Source organism: Mixophyes fleayi, chromosome 7 (genome assembly GCF_038048845.1).
Source record: "Mixophyes fleayi isolate aMixFle1 chromosome 7, aMixFle1.hap1, whole genome shotgun sequence".
NCBI lineage: Eukaryota > Metazoa > Chordata > Amphibia > Anura > Limnodynastidae > Mixophyes > Mixophyes fleayi.
Genome location: NC_134408.1, coordinates 126,044,629 through 126,060,063, shown reverse-complemented (window position 1 = coordinate 126,060,063; position 15,435 = coordinate 126,044,629). Strand labels below are relative to the sequence as shown.

Sequence of the window (15,435 nt, the reverse complement as noted above, 5' to 3'; positions counted from 1 at the left end):
CACATTGCAGTTTTAAATTTGGCCTGCAAAGTCGCAGCTATTTGCTAGAATCGCAGATTAATACATTTACCCCTATCAAAACTGATTTTGGAAAGGAAAAGGTATATTTAGAAGACCAAAGCTTGGTACTTTCTGCCTTTTTAAGCCACTATTACTGGTCATGTTTAACCTAAGTAAGTTCGTATTATACAAAGTTTCAATACGACCCTAATAAGACAAACCAGCTTTAACATATCAGCACATTATCCCCAGCGCTCTCAGTTTCCATCTCACCCTCTCTCCCTCATTTAACACTTCTTCTTCTGTTTTACGGTAACACATTGTACATTACTGTAAATGTCCCCAGCTCCTGTTGTGCAGAGCGTCCAGCTTGCAAGCTCTGCAGTCTCTCTTTCTAGAGGCTTCATCAGTGAGATAAACTTTCTAAAACACCTAATAAGAGCAGCGTGTTCCTCTCTGCACAACCTCTTCTCTCTTTCTCAATGGTTTGAGCATGTGAACCGCGTTCAAGACAGAAATTAAACAGCGATATTATTCCTCAGGCAATTATCACAGTCTGCAGTGGGGAAACATAGTTTACCATGTCAGCTTAAAATACAATAATGCCATTGTACTCCAGTAATGGGGTGTGGTGTTAAGATATAGGCTATGATACTTTGTTCACTCTTTAACCATGCCTTGTTACATGTCAGTGATAGGCACGCTGATTCATCAGCTTTTAAGTTAATTATTTGACACCCTGTGGCTACGTGTTTTCTCGGGTTATTTGAGGTGATGTGAGATTATTGCCACAAGCAACTGTAATCTTTCCTAGACAGACAGACCCTCTGATAGGGGTTGTTGCTTCCAGACTAGCAAAAACATAGGGGTTATATTTTGCTACATCAACTTTATACAATTTTAATAAGGATTTCCAAAGAAGCACTCGTCTATTTACTAGGCTGTATCATACTTGCAAACTCTTCCTGGATGTCAGAGAGACTCCCTGAAATAGGGGTGTTCTCCCTCACTCCCTGAAGAGTCTGGCATTCTCCCTGATGGTGAGTCAGTACAAGACATGGTTGGCTTCACCACCTGTGGCATGATGACACAGTTCAGAAATTGTGTCCTATATCCATGTATTGATGCCTATGGAGGTGGCCATTTTCATGGAGACCAAGATTTAATCAAAGACTGGCAGGTAAGACAACATGACTTCAGTAATGGAGACAGAAATGTAAAAGACACTTCAGTCTCTAGAGATTCATAAACAGCTTTTCTTTAACGCATAGCTGCCTACTTTCCAGGAATGTCCGGGAGACTCCCGCATTTCTGGGAGACCTCCCGTGAAAGCAGGGCAACCTCCCAGTTCTTGCCTCTGCCATAGATAAGTGGTAGGGGCGGGGCTTAATGATGCAAATAGTGTGCCATCTTAGCCCCGCCCCCTGTGGTAATTGGCCAAAATTGTGACAATCGTTTAGGGGGTGGGGCCAAAATGATGTGATTCATCAAGCCCCGCCCCCGCACACCCACCTCCCCCGGGATCTCCCTGAAGCCAATGAGGAAAAGTTGGCAAGTATGGGCTGTATAGGTGCCTTCCTATCCCTGTTACCTCTGATTTCTGATATCACTCATCCTGTTAAAGCTTTGACAGGCTCTCATACACATCTGCAATATCAGGTGTTCTGTTTACATTTGTGTACATCCACAAGATTACTACGTCTCCTTCTTGACTGTTGTTGAGCAGTAGGATTGGAGCTAAAATAATTTCATTTAGCTTCTTCCAAACAGGAAAGGACAGAGATTTCTTCCAGCTTTGGACTTTTACAGTCTCCTGTAACCACTTTACCTGATGCACTGTACTAATGACATGGCTATGGTTTTAAAGTGTGATTAAATAAAAATAGGCCTGGTCTTTTATTTCACAGTCATCGCAGTGGTTTTTTTTTTAAATGCAGTTCTCATGTGTATACTGATGGGGCACTCTGGAGCGAAAACTGTTCACACACTTTCACACAGATAACTGAACATGCTAATATCTCTCTCTCTCTCTCTCTCTCTCTCTCTCTCTCTCTCTCTCTCTCTCTCTCTGTCTCATTTACCTGTCCCATTTCTTTTCCATATTGCATCTGTTTCTCTTGACCAAGCCTGGTGTATAGAATAAAAAAAAATCCAAATATACAGATTAAAAAAACAACTCATTGGGAGCTGTGTATAGTTCAAGTACTAATATAAGCCATATACATTTGAAATATTATTAATTGTGTATGATTATAGTCCTAAAAATAACATATTTTTATTCCTAATGCACCTTGTGGGTTTATTGGATCAGGTGTCTGGAGACCAATTCAACGTTCTCTATTTCTGCTGCAGGTAATCTGGCTCAGTCACGAGCACGAGTGACAGCAGCATCTAGATCTTTACCCCCTCAACTCAATGCCGGGCGTATCAAGGTCAGTATGTATAGAACTGTGGCAAGTGACAGTGTTTTAGATTTATTTAAAGATAAAACAAACCCATTATTGGACATAAACATATTGATGCCAGTATAATACCAAACTAAATAGTCTACATTAAATAACTGGAATACATGTACTTGGTTAAATCTGCCCAGTGTGATACCTGTGTTATTAGTGATCTTTCTCTATCATGCATTGCACTTGGGCAGTGCAGAAATAACCTGAGCAGAGTGATTGACTTGCAGTCTCCTAGGTAACAGAAATGCTCTTTATAGACTGAATATTGTTTAACCCACACATGGTCATTGCTGGTGATTTTGCAAGAAGTATAAGTGACATGCCTAGCTTTGTAATTTGATTGTTTTGCCTTGTATCAGCACAATTTATGACACAATCTGAGTCAGCATTACCATTAGGCAGAAGCTTAAGGTATCATGTTTTAGAGGCGCCTAAAACACTGAATGAATAACATATTGTCACTCATTCAGTGTTTTTGATGCCCCAGCCATCTGACACATGGCCTTTCACCTGGTTGGTTGGGAACTCAGATCTGGGTTTATATAAAAGTATGTGCACTGAATTCAGCCCATTGTACTTGGTGGCGCAAAAGAAAGTGTAGCTAGGAACATGTATGGGTGCCTCGGACGTCCTATCAAGTGCCACCTTTCATGTAGTACAGTCAGGGCTGCCAAGAGGAATTCAGGGCCCCAATACAGCAACTTTATGGGGACCCCCTTATAGTTGAGCATGGCAATAAATTTTGCACTGCCGGTATGCGGCGGCACTCCCCATAACCCCCCAAAGCAAAAAAACAAAAAGAGAAAAATAAATTTGGGGTTAAAAAACAAAAATAAAAAAATAACGGCTGTTGGCAGCGAGGGCCCGGGCCTGGCCCCCTGGCATGTCTGAGCCCAGGTAATTAGTACCTGCACCCCCTCTCGGCAGCCCTGAGTACAGTTAATTGGATCTCCATAGATGTCTGGAGTGACACTATACCCTTTCAGAACCCCCAAATGTGCCATCTGATTCATATGTCTGTGCATTCTTGGTCAACAATAAATCGCGGCCCACTTACTTGGTATAATTGTTTTACAAATATTGTAGAGTGGAATGTACAGAATATCTGAATCAGTGAAGGTGAAACACACCTCATACAGGGTGGGGCATAAAGATCTCCCTTATTTCGAGGGGGCACTGTGTGAGCTGTAGTGGGGGTAAAGAGGTGGGATAGATTTAATTTGGTAGGTTAGACTCTGCCATTGTTAGTACCCATCATGAATTGGATCGGTGAACATCGAGGCTAGCGTATTATAAGAACAACCGTTCTGTGATAACGACGCAGAGAGCATTCTGTACACGCTTCGCGCTAGGTTGAAATTCATCTGTACCAGATCAGAAAACAATTTTGCTATGGATTTCTAATCCTTGGGCAACTGGATCTACACTGAAAAGAAAATCACCTGGCAGACCTAGGACCGTTAGAACACCAGAAAATGTGGAAGTAGTGAGAGCATCCATTCAGCAATCACCAAGGTGTTCCGCTCATAAGCGTGCCATGGCACTGGGGATATCAAGTCAGAGTTTGAGAAGAATTTTACATGCCTATTTAAAATGACATCCTTACAAAATGATGTTGGTTCAAGAATTAAGTGAGGGAGATTATGCCAAGCGCAGAGTCCTATGTGAGAAAATTCTTGAACAGGTTCCTGCTACAGACGTTCTTCTGAGTAGTGATGAGGCTTACTTCTATATCAGTAGAGCCGTAAACAGGCAGGATTTTCACTATTGTGCTGAACGTAGCCATTGTGAACTCCACGAACGACCACTCCACTCTCCTCACGTAACTGTTTGGTGTGCAGTTGCCGAATTTGGTGTGATCGGCACGTATTTTTTTGAGGAAGGTGGTGCAACAGTATCTGTGACCTCTGATCGGTATGTTGAAATGTTGGAGACCTCTCAGCACCCCAAACTGGACAATGTGGATACAGAACATATGTGGTTTCAACAGTACAGGGCCACAGCTCACACAGCAAGACGTTCGCTCAGAGTGTTGAGGGAAATGTTCTCTGGGCGTTTGATCTCTTTAAGGGGAGAAGTGGGGTGGCCGGCACGGTCACTAGATTTAAGTCCATGTCACTTCTTCCTTTGGGGATACCTAAAGGAAAAGGTTTGCAAACATCGTCCTGGATCTCTTGAGGATTTGAGGGAAAGAATCAGACAGGAAATCGAAGCCATTCCACCTGATATGACCCGGAGAGTGATGGAGTGATGAAGAAATGCCGGGAACATCTTCACGTATTGCCAACAACGGCCGCCATTTGTCTGATATGATTTTTAAAACCCATTTGTTATGGCCACCTGTGCGGCATAAATTTATAGAACAAGTTGGCCGAGCACGGCGGCAGGGAGCCTGATGCGTCTCGGTTGTTGCCCAGGCAACCGGGATGCAGGGACAGGAAGTGACGCCCCTGTCGTCATGGAGATGGCCGGGACGTCACGAACTAGACACAAAGGGTCGTGATGGCCGCAGGCACCGCCACGACTGCTGACACCATTAACACAAAACTGTTTTTTATTTTATTTTCAGAAATTAATACAATGTTTTTCTAAGTGTGGGAAATCTTTATGCCCCACTCTGTATAATCATATGACCTATTTTATCTTTCTTACCCGATCGTTTAGGTGGACACAATGGAAATGATGAGACATCCCGAGGAAACAACAAATATGAAAAGACAAACTGTGGCTTCCTATTTTAGGGTAAGTTTCTGTCATGCAATCCTTCAATGGAACTGGTTAAAAGTATGGAAATAGTGCATAACAAATACGATCATATCAGAAGAGATAATGACACTTAGGGCCTGATTCATTAAGGCACACATAACGAACGTAATGTGCATTTTTAAACAACGCACATACAGTATATCGAGCATAGGCAAGTTCGTATTCAATCAGGATCAGATGTAAAGATACGTCTGTTGATGAATACGGGTCTAGGCACGCTCTGCTCAGACAATACACTGCTGGGTACATCCAATACATATGTGCAATATAAAGTCCCAAAAGAACGCACAGAAAAGATAAACCTATTCAATTAATTTCACCTGTTAATAATATAGTCGTTAGTGACAAAACATTAAAAAATAAAGTTTTATAATTATCATTTTTTGCCCCCATAATTACATACATTTATTAGTATGTTATGAATGTCTACTGTACATAAAATGCATTTTTACTGTTGCTCCTGATTACAAACACATGTTCTAGCATGTATACACAACCGTCACTATTAATCGGCACTTACACCTGACCTGTATCTGGTGCAAGTGATACGACAGAAAACCACGTAGCTTTGAGATGCCCAAAGCGTGATTTGGACACAACTGTGTGCGCTTGAGCTTAGCACACCTTACTTTACATTGATTACGTGCCTACGCCCAGTCCCCTCCCTGTTCCGCCCATGAAATCATAGGCTGTAGTAAGGGCCCTTTGCACTATAAAATGAATTGAACGTTGCTGCTGTATGGTCTGTTTCTGGGCAAGCGCAGTGCAATTGTACGCGAAATATGGCACATATCGGCATTAACGTTCCTTAATGAATCAGGCCCTTAATAGTTCCTCTTTTAGCTAATTTATTCGCACATCAGGTTCACTATGATTTTTGGCCTAACCCCAAGTCCCAATTTGAGGGGACTGTCACGCCGTCCTGATTATTAAGACTTTGTCCTGATTCTGAGACAGTTGGGAGATATGTCCCACTAATTGATGCCCCTTCAATACTGAGCCAACCAGTGGCAGCTACATCTGGCATTGAAGGTGTGTAGTTAGGGTGGGGTAAGAGGGCTGGTGAAAAAGCCACAACGTGCACACTTTGTCCCAAGTTTCAAGTCCTCTGTTGGGAAGTGTGCCATAGGTTTTCCAACTAAGGGTCAACATGAAGAGGGGAATTCACCGGTGAAAAACTACAACCAAAAATAACAAAACCAGCAAACATATTGATATGATACAGCATAAAGGGCATCGTACGGCTTCATGTTTATTTAGTTGTTGAATAAGATCTTCATACACGTACAATATTACAAACCTGGGTTCCACCTGATCCGTGTCTTCTGTAGTCCAGAAACGCTCTCCTCTCCTTGTTCATGGGAGAGACGCTGCCTGTATTAAAAAGGCCTAACATGGCGGGAACGAGGAGAGCATCACCTGTGCATTTCAGATATCAGGTGATCCATCAAATCAGGTAGAAAGTTGGTCCCCAGGTAAATAATATTCTATCAACGTTTCACTTAGGAAACTGCATTTTTAATTTTTGGGTAGAGTTATCCTTTAAGCTTCCTCTGTTTGGTCAAGTATGAAATATGTAAGGAGACGATGGAATTGTTTCTAGACTAGACACAATTACACTTATGTCCTATCAGATTTTATTTTCCAGCATGTTTTATCTGCATATATCTGTGTGTAGCCGCATGATCTGATTCAGATTTGTAGCATAAAGTCATTGAAAATGTGTTTAGCTGTTACAGGAGCTCACATTATCTGTTATAAAGATGCCACATTGGCAGAAACAAAGCATTTAAATAGAGAAGAACTATTTTGTCATATTAAAGTCATTTAATTAATTCCAGCCTAAACATGTAATTTCGCATAGGGAGAAATTGCATTGCTTAATTTAGTTAATTAAATCCCCTCAAGCTTTAGAAATACCAACATTTATATTATGTGATGCTAATTTATTTGAGAAGGATATTGGTTTTATGTATTAAATTAATGCAATGTTACTTACAATTAGCATCATTTTACAGATATTAAAAATGCAAATAAATATATATATACAGCACAACATTGTTGTTTTCTGTTGAATAAATAGATATTTTGGGCTTGATTTAGAGTTGCACATTAGGGCATTTGCATAATGTAAATATTCGACTTGGTGCAAAATAGACATAATGGGCATATGCAGAACATATGCATCAGTAGTTAGAGTTGCACGCATCTTGCACTTGCATCACCTTGTGCTTGGAGAGGTGGCTCAGGGGGATTACCATGCAGGTATAGTAAGGACATGCAGATGGAAATTAAGCACACCCCTTTGAGATGCTTGGGGTCACACCCCATTGGGAGGTCCACCCACTACATAAACTAACCAGATTCCCCTGGAAGCCCCGGGCCCCAGTACTTTGTACCCCCCCCCTCTTCTTAGCACCTCTGTCTTTGAACTGTAAATGTAGCACCTACATTAAAAGGTGCAAGTTTTGGAGTTGATGATAATGACTGCTGCATCTTTCCTCCAGATATAAGGCTGCACATATCTTAACATTCTTAAGATTCTTCCAACTCAAAAGTTAGCCGTGGAAACGTAAGTGTGCAGACACGTACTTGCTCAAACAGAGCATCGTTATGTCTAACACTAAATCAGGCCCGTTATGGCTAAATATGTATTAATTGTGAAGTTTTGAAAATAAGCTTTGGTCAGTGGGTTTTATTGTTTGTGCTTCTGCTTTGTGACATGTGTCATTTACTTTCTTGTATAGTACTCATTAATGGACCTTTTATCCAAAATGGTGGTTGGACAGCCTCACTTTGTCCGCTGCATTAAACCAAATGATGACCAAGAGGCGATGAAATTCTCTCGGGAAAGGGTGCTCATGCAATTGCGCTACACAGGAATTCTGGAAACAGTTAGCATCCGGAGGCAGGGATATTCTCACCGAATTTTATTTGAAGAATTCCTAAAAAGGTAAAAAATATAAAATGATTTTTCCATAGATCATATTATATTTCAACCATATTTTAAATTGATGGATTTATAAATAAACTCCATGCTACCGAAACTCTTATCCTTTCTCTCCCTTCTTGACTAACGAAACATCCTGCAATCTGGCATTCCTGACACCCATATAGCCACACTTCAATCCATCCTAAATACTGCTGCAAGACTGATTTTCCTCTCTCACTGCTACACATTTGCTGCACCACTTTGCAAATCCCTGCACTGACTCCCTGTTTTCAGAATCCATTTCAAATTACTCACCTTTAACTACAAAGCCCTCAACAACACCACCCCTACATACATCTCAAATCTCATATCAAAATACTCTCCCTCTCACACTCATAGATCTACCTCTTACCTGCGCCTTGTCTCATCTCTGGTAACCAACTCACACTCGCGCCTACAAGACTTCTCCAGTGCTGCTCCCCACTTATGGATTTCCCTCCCACAGCCTTCAAATCTTTAAACACTCTTTGAAAATCCATCTCTTTTTTTAGAGGTGACCTTATCCCTGATAACACTACTCACACTAATGCACATTTACCACTGTCCCAATCTCCACTCTGAACCACATTTGCTCCTCTTGTTTTAGCTGTTCCCTGTTCCACATAGAATGTAAGCTTTGTAAAGAGCAGGGTCCTTCATACCCTTTGTTATCATGTCTGTATTTATTTTGTCTACCTTGTATGTCTGTTTTATGTATGTCCTGTTTTCCCTACTGTACAGCTCTGCGGAGCACTGTGGCGCATTACAAATCTACGATAATAATAATAACATCATGTACTTACTGGTAACTGATTGATATTACTGAATTGGGTAGAAAGTACGTATTACCCTCTTAGGCCTTGTATTCAATGTAATGTGCTAGCAAGAATAGCACGTTACATTTTATTAGGTCTCATATACACTGATATTTTCTAAATGTGTTTTACATGCAGGTTTAATGTACGGAAAACACATGTAACGGGGCAGAACACTGCAAACCAATCTTTCTAGTGTTACCATTCTCATTGTCATTTTACCAGCGATGCGGTATTTTTGCGTTATGTTCCTTTTTTACGCTTTCCGATGTAATCGCATTGGAAGCCTACAGTCATACTTAGAATGTTAGTAAAAGCTGGGAATAAAAATGAAAGCAGAACACCAGTGGGTATGATGGCTTAAAGAGGCAGGGGCCCTCCTTGGATTGCAGATCTGCAGGCCCTTCACATCCATTATTATGCTGATAGGAGCAGAGAGCTGAGCAGTGTACAATAGCTGTACCTCAATTGATCAGCGTAGGATCGCCAGATAGGTAGGTTTGCATTAAAAATAACATTATGGGTTGGTCATAAATAGATTTTTAATTTATCTGGAGAACCCCTTTCATAGGGGGCAGGTAGGAATTTCACATCTATGGTTGGTTGTGACTTGCTAAGATAAAGACTTTGTTGTGTCTACATTTCATCCCATGACTAGAGACGTATGAAACTCTACAATTTCTATTTGTGCCAATTTACCTGAATTCAGATGCAAATTGGGGAATAGTGTTGAATTTGACCTCACCCGGTTTTCAAAATGTAAGTGTTTGTAGAGTGGAAATAGCTGCCTTAGCAAAGAGGATTTTGAATGGCGCCTTGGCAGTTTTGCATGTCGTAAATGACCTCCTAAGTCTTCATGTCAATATATCTAAAGAGGCTGAAAAATTAAACCATTATGGCCAAAAGTTTTTGTTTTCCGAGGTCATGGAATCTAACATCTACTGCAGGGGTGTCCAACCTTTTAGCTTTCCTGGGCCACATTGGAAGACGACGAGTTGGTTTGGGCCGCACATAAGATACACTAACACTAACGATAGCTGATCATCCAAAAAACCATAGAAAACATAGTTAACATATATATATGAGAAAAAAAAGTGATATAATTATATATATATATATATATATATATATATATATATATATATATATATATATATAAATATATATAAATATAAAATCACTTTTTTTTCAAATCCCCCTATACTTACCTTTCAATCGCCCTGTTCAAAAAATCCTCTCTAGTTATTATACTATAATCACTTTTTGTATTGTTTCAATGCAATATCAATAAAGTGCATTTAAGCCAGGCATTGTATATCAGGGTGCCCTGACCAGGCCTGCGGTACCTGACATATACATCAATGTGACCCCAAATTGTGACCTGTTTTGCTAATTACACCACTATGTTAGTTAAGGGATAACAACTTATAATGGGCCAAAGAGAATAATAGATAATGCCCCATTAGTATTACAAGTAGAAGTATGTAGCAGGGAGATAAGGTCCATGATGCTCCAGGACCAGGTGACTTTTATTCACTGGTCAGCGTCCCTTGAAATAATAAAAAAAAATCCACCTTAACTTACCTTTTAATCGGCTTGTTCTCCTGTCCTCTTCTCTTCTTTTCTCCAATTCTGTGCTGCTGATTGTTCTTCTCGCACGGGTGACTCCTCTGTGCTGCGCTCCGCAATGGATGTTGGGCGTGATGACATCACGCCCGACATTCACTGCGCGCACCGCACGGAGGAGGAAACAAGGGAGGGAGCCGGAGTACCAGCTGACGTGACCGCAAGGTAAGTATTTTCTTTTCTTTTTTTTGCAGTATTTTTTTTTCCATTAGTGCTGCCCCCTTGCCACAACCAAAACTCCTTCTGGGCCACATTTATAGGCGTTGTGATCTACTGTGTCAAATCAATGTAATGTTACACCCGTCGGGGTACAGTAAATGTTTTACACGACACACTTATTGTTCTTATGAATCTTGCATGCCAGGAGGGATTGCATTTAGGGGTTATCCATTGTTCATTTCCACATTATCGTGGTAAAAATGAGTTGGGGACAGCAGGTAAGGGTTCGGAGGGCCGCCTGTTGCCTGTCACTGATGTAAGAGGTGTGGTGACAAATACATAAAGTAGTAGAACAACAACTGTAACTGTTGGTGGGGAAAGTGTCCTGGCTCCTGTACGGCAGAAGTATTCTCAGCATTGCTCATCTATACTGATTACCGACTTCACAAGCTGTATGGCTGCTTGGTGCTTGGAAGTAGGTTAGTTCCAGACAAACACCCACCTGGAAATAATAACACACAAGTCACCAGACGCACAATACAGTTTCTTTCCTGCCTGATAAACATTGACTTCTTTATTCTGTTCTAGCCTATCCTTAGATGTCGTATTAATAGTTTATAAAATGCAACTGTCAAATAAGCATTGTTTAAGGATACCAGGGGAAAAACTGCTAACTCATCTATTTTGTTTATATAGAACTGAAAAGGATCAAAGTGGCAATTAAGTTTCGGGCTTAAGGATCTTTCATATCCTCAGATTTACCATAAGGCTGTGGCTCTTGTTCATTCTTGCCTAATGGGTTTTTGAATATGAACAAAGCAGTGCCAATCTGTTTAGCATTTGATCTGCTCTTCTGGATATTTTGAAGAATTTCACGGATCACTGGCTAATGTATTTATCTATTCCCAATATTTCACTTAAAGGAAACATTTCACAGCTTTAATTACGGCTCTGAGACCAGCAAAAAAATGTGAGCAAAGTGTTTGAAGGCTCGAGTAGCAGAAATAGAATTCACGAATGACCTGGATGAACTGAAGACTTTTTCTTAGAATGAATTGTGAAGCATAAATAACAAAACGCAGGCTGTCAAACATGCAAATCACCCAAGAGTTCTAAATACTGATCATAAATATCTAAACTGACAAAAACAGTTATAGCAAAAAAGCTGAAGAGCAAGTAAAACCATTATATTAAGACTATGCAAAACCACCAATATTAAGACTATGCACTACTGAGGTGAATATTATACATGAAATACGCAAAGTGCTTATTATTGCCTAAATATGTCCATCACATCCTCTTTCACCTCTCTACAGCAGGTTGCCGTGTTAGGAGCATGCAGGGTGTGATTGACAGGCTTTGTGACTTGGGGTCTGATGCTGAGTTGGATGCATCTTGGGATTAATTTATGCTAAAAAAAATCAACCTGTAAAAATAGTTTTTTTACGCCCGTATGCGGAGTCATAGGCATCTCAAGACGCATCCAGCGCTGTGCCAGGTTTACGTCAGGCGTACTTACACACATATTACAAATACACACAACCATGTCTTAAACACAAGAAAAGTTTGTTGACATTTGTTTTGATAGCAAAAAAACACTTTTACTATTAGGCGTGACATTAAACAGCAGATACAATATTGTTTCTTATGTATGAATAAAAGTTGCAAAAACATTTTTTAAAAATATGCCCACAATTCAGGAATGTTTTAGAAGACTAGAATTCTACAGGTCATTGGATGACATGTTTCTCTTTGGTGATGATAAATTTGAAGTGTATTACTCCATTTGGCGTCCATGGTTGAATTTTATTGATTCCCCAGAATATTTATCTATATCTTCATCCTCATCAGCTTAAATAGAACTTTATATAGTTTTAATACACGCAGAGTTCATCAATTGGAATCTCTAGTTTATAGAGACTCATTTCCTCGATCTAGAAAAATAGATCTGCTTCCCTCTTCTTTTCCTGACCCCTCCCTCCTTTTCATCTTCTAACCCATATCTGTCCTTTTGTTATCTCTTATTGTTTTTTTTTGTATGATTACTTGAGAAAAACTTGCATACGTGCTCCTATTATAATCTGAATCTATTCCACTTTATATATATCAGGGGGCAACCAGTAACGTGATTTTCATTGTGCATTATATTTGACATGTTTATTCTGTAAAACCCAATAAAAATTTATTTCAGAAAAAAAAATATGCTCACAAAACCCTATAATGTAGGCACGAGCAGAAAGTGCCTGCAGAAGTGAATTCACAGTCAGCTAATCAGAAGTATAATCGTCATGGCGACCGTTACTATCGGCATGTACTTACACCTGCCCTCTAGCAAGTGCAAAAGATGCGGCTCCTGACAGGCGTTTCTGTGTCTCCGTTCTAGTTTGCCTACACCCTTACTCTACTCGGCCTACGCCAGACCTCCCCTTTCCCTCTCAGATTCTGTCTCTTTAAGACTAAGAAGGAGCGTGTCAGATGTGTACAATTCTGCCACACGCACATATGTGTGTCCTCTTTGCGGGTACCTGCAGTGCAAATTTTCATATCATATGCTACAAAAACTGGCGCAAATCCAACTTAGCATCAGCCCTGTGATCTGCAGAAATGCACGGTGTGGTTTGATGGATACAGGCACACGGGGCAGGCTAATGCTATCACAACAGCTTAACTGATTTCAAATTTAGCCTTTTGACCTCTATCATATCCCATTAGCACAATGTCCTTAAGATGTGGCCGGTGGCTTCAGCTGTCTGTGACAGATTGGGGAAGTAATACTCTATTAAACCTTACATTTAAAGAAAAACTATTGGTCTTTTACTGAACAATGCTTTTACCTTAATGCTTCATATATGAATATTTTACATTTTGGGACTTTAAATGTGAAATAAAACTCCACATCTATGACAGATGAGACATCTCTGTCCTTATCTAAACTGGATTGGAGATGATGTAAACAGCAAAAGTGAGCAGAGATTCTAGAGCAATAATAATCAGAAGGACAAAAATGACCCTATCCTGTGTGTGTGTGTGTGTGTGTGTGTGTGTGTGTGTGTGTGTGTGTGTGTGTGTCTGTGTGTGTGTGTTAGGGAATTTAGACTGTAAGCTCCAATGGGGCAGGGACTGATGTGAGTGAGTTCTCTGTACAGCGCTGCGGAATCAGTGGGCTATATAACTAAATGGGGAGGATGATGATGATGATGATGATGAATAGTCAAGTGTGAAGAGGATGAGGGTCTTTGTTGCAGGTTTTAGTTATATGATATGGAACATTTTTGGCAGTCTTATAGGAATTAAATAGCAGTTTTATGAACAGCATGTGATGAGGAATCCAGGAATGTGTGCTTTAGAATCCAAAGAGGTTGAACTACTGAGAAATGCAAATGAATAATATTTTTGATAGCAATGATGTTACCTAATGCTACTCAAAGTCTAAATTAACCAAATTTAAAATATGCTGATAATGTTGCATTAATCTAACCACCGGTGGTGTCTTTCTGACACTGTAAATGTCGGCACTTAACTTGCCGACACGAAAATATTGCCAGACTAACTGCCGACACTTGCATTGTGTGACAAGTGTAGAATGTCGTCAGTGTGATTGGCGATATTCACAATGCCGCCAATCACATTGCCGTCATCAACAGACAATGCCGCCGAATGTCGCCAATTACACTGATGATATTCTACACTTGTCACACAATGTAAATGTCGGCATTTAGCCCGCTAACATTTTCGTGCCGTCAGGTTAAGTGCCGACATTTACAGTGTCGGAAATACGTACGGAACTCCTAACCACAAATGATCATTTAATTTACTGGGCCTTCAGAATGCCTGCCTCCATTGTATGGAAGTGATAGGTACATTTTACAAGCATAGGAAGAGATAAGAGAGCCAAGACAACACGTTTCTCATTTCTTGTGAACTTCTGGGAATTTTTGTTATTTTTAATATAATAGTTACAGAACACGTGGCCTGCTTTAATAATTACCTCTCTATATTATTCTGTTTTATAGGTATTATTATCTTGCCTTCAAAGCTCATCAAAATCCACCAGCAACAAAAGACAGTTGTGCTGCAATACTAGAAAAAGCTAAACTTGACAAATGGTTACTTGGGAGAACTAAGGTAAAGCTACTATTCAAGTTGTATGTATGAAGTTCACCTCCAGTACAGTTTGCAGCTATATGAATGGTTTTTCTTTGTGTAGCTATAACTCCAATTGACGTCATGCAGGTGCATCAGTTTCATCTGGTTATTGACTGCAAACCTAACAACTAGTGTCAGACTGGAATATCTAAGGACCAGCAGTTAAATATCTTAACTCCTAAAATGATATGTTTTATCTAACATGCACGTGTATGCTGTATTATACTCTGGATACAAGATCTGCCGTATACGTGTATTATATTAATGTTTTTTTGCAAATTCATAGAAAAAGGAACATTTCACATATTTTTCTGTTCAAATAATCTGGCCTGAATTAAATTATTGTCCTTAAAAATCAGCAATTTAATACAGATCAGGGAATTGCTATTGTAAAATATGTTGGAAATTGGGCCAGAATGTTATTTCTATTGAATATATCATGATGGACTTTTGTAATTTGTAAACATAAATAAGGGTCTATTTAAATATTTTCTTG

The 15,435-nt window shown here is 39.9% G+C and overlaps 1 protein-coding gene across 1 annotated transcript in view; it reads left to right on the top strand.

Annotated features, from left to right (window-relative positions):
- MYO3B (myosin IIIB) overlaps positions 1–15,435 on the top strand; it is a 321,272-nt gene that overhangs the window by 233,746 nt on the left and 72,091 nt on the right. Inside the window, exons 23-26 of the mRNA XM_075180671.1 lie at positions 2,353–2,432; positions 5,121–5,198; positions 7,970–8,175; positions 14,807–14,918. Of these exons, the coding sequence (XP_075036772.1) occupies positions 2,353–2,432; positions 5,121–5,198; positions 7,970–8,175; positions 14,807–14,918 (476 nt within the window). The remainder of the gene's footprint in view (positions 1–2,352; positions 2,433–5,120; positions 5,199–7,969; positions 8,176–14,806; positions 14,919–15,435) is intronic.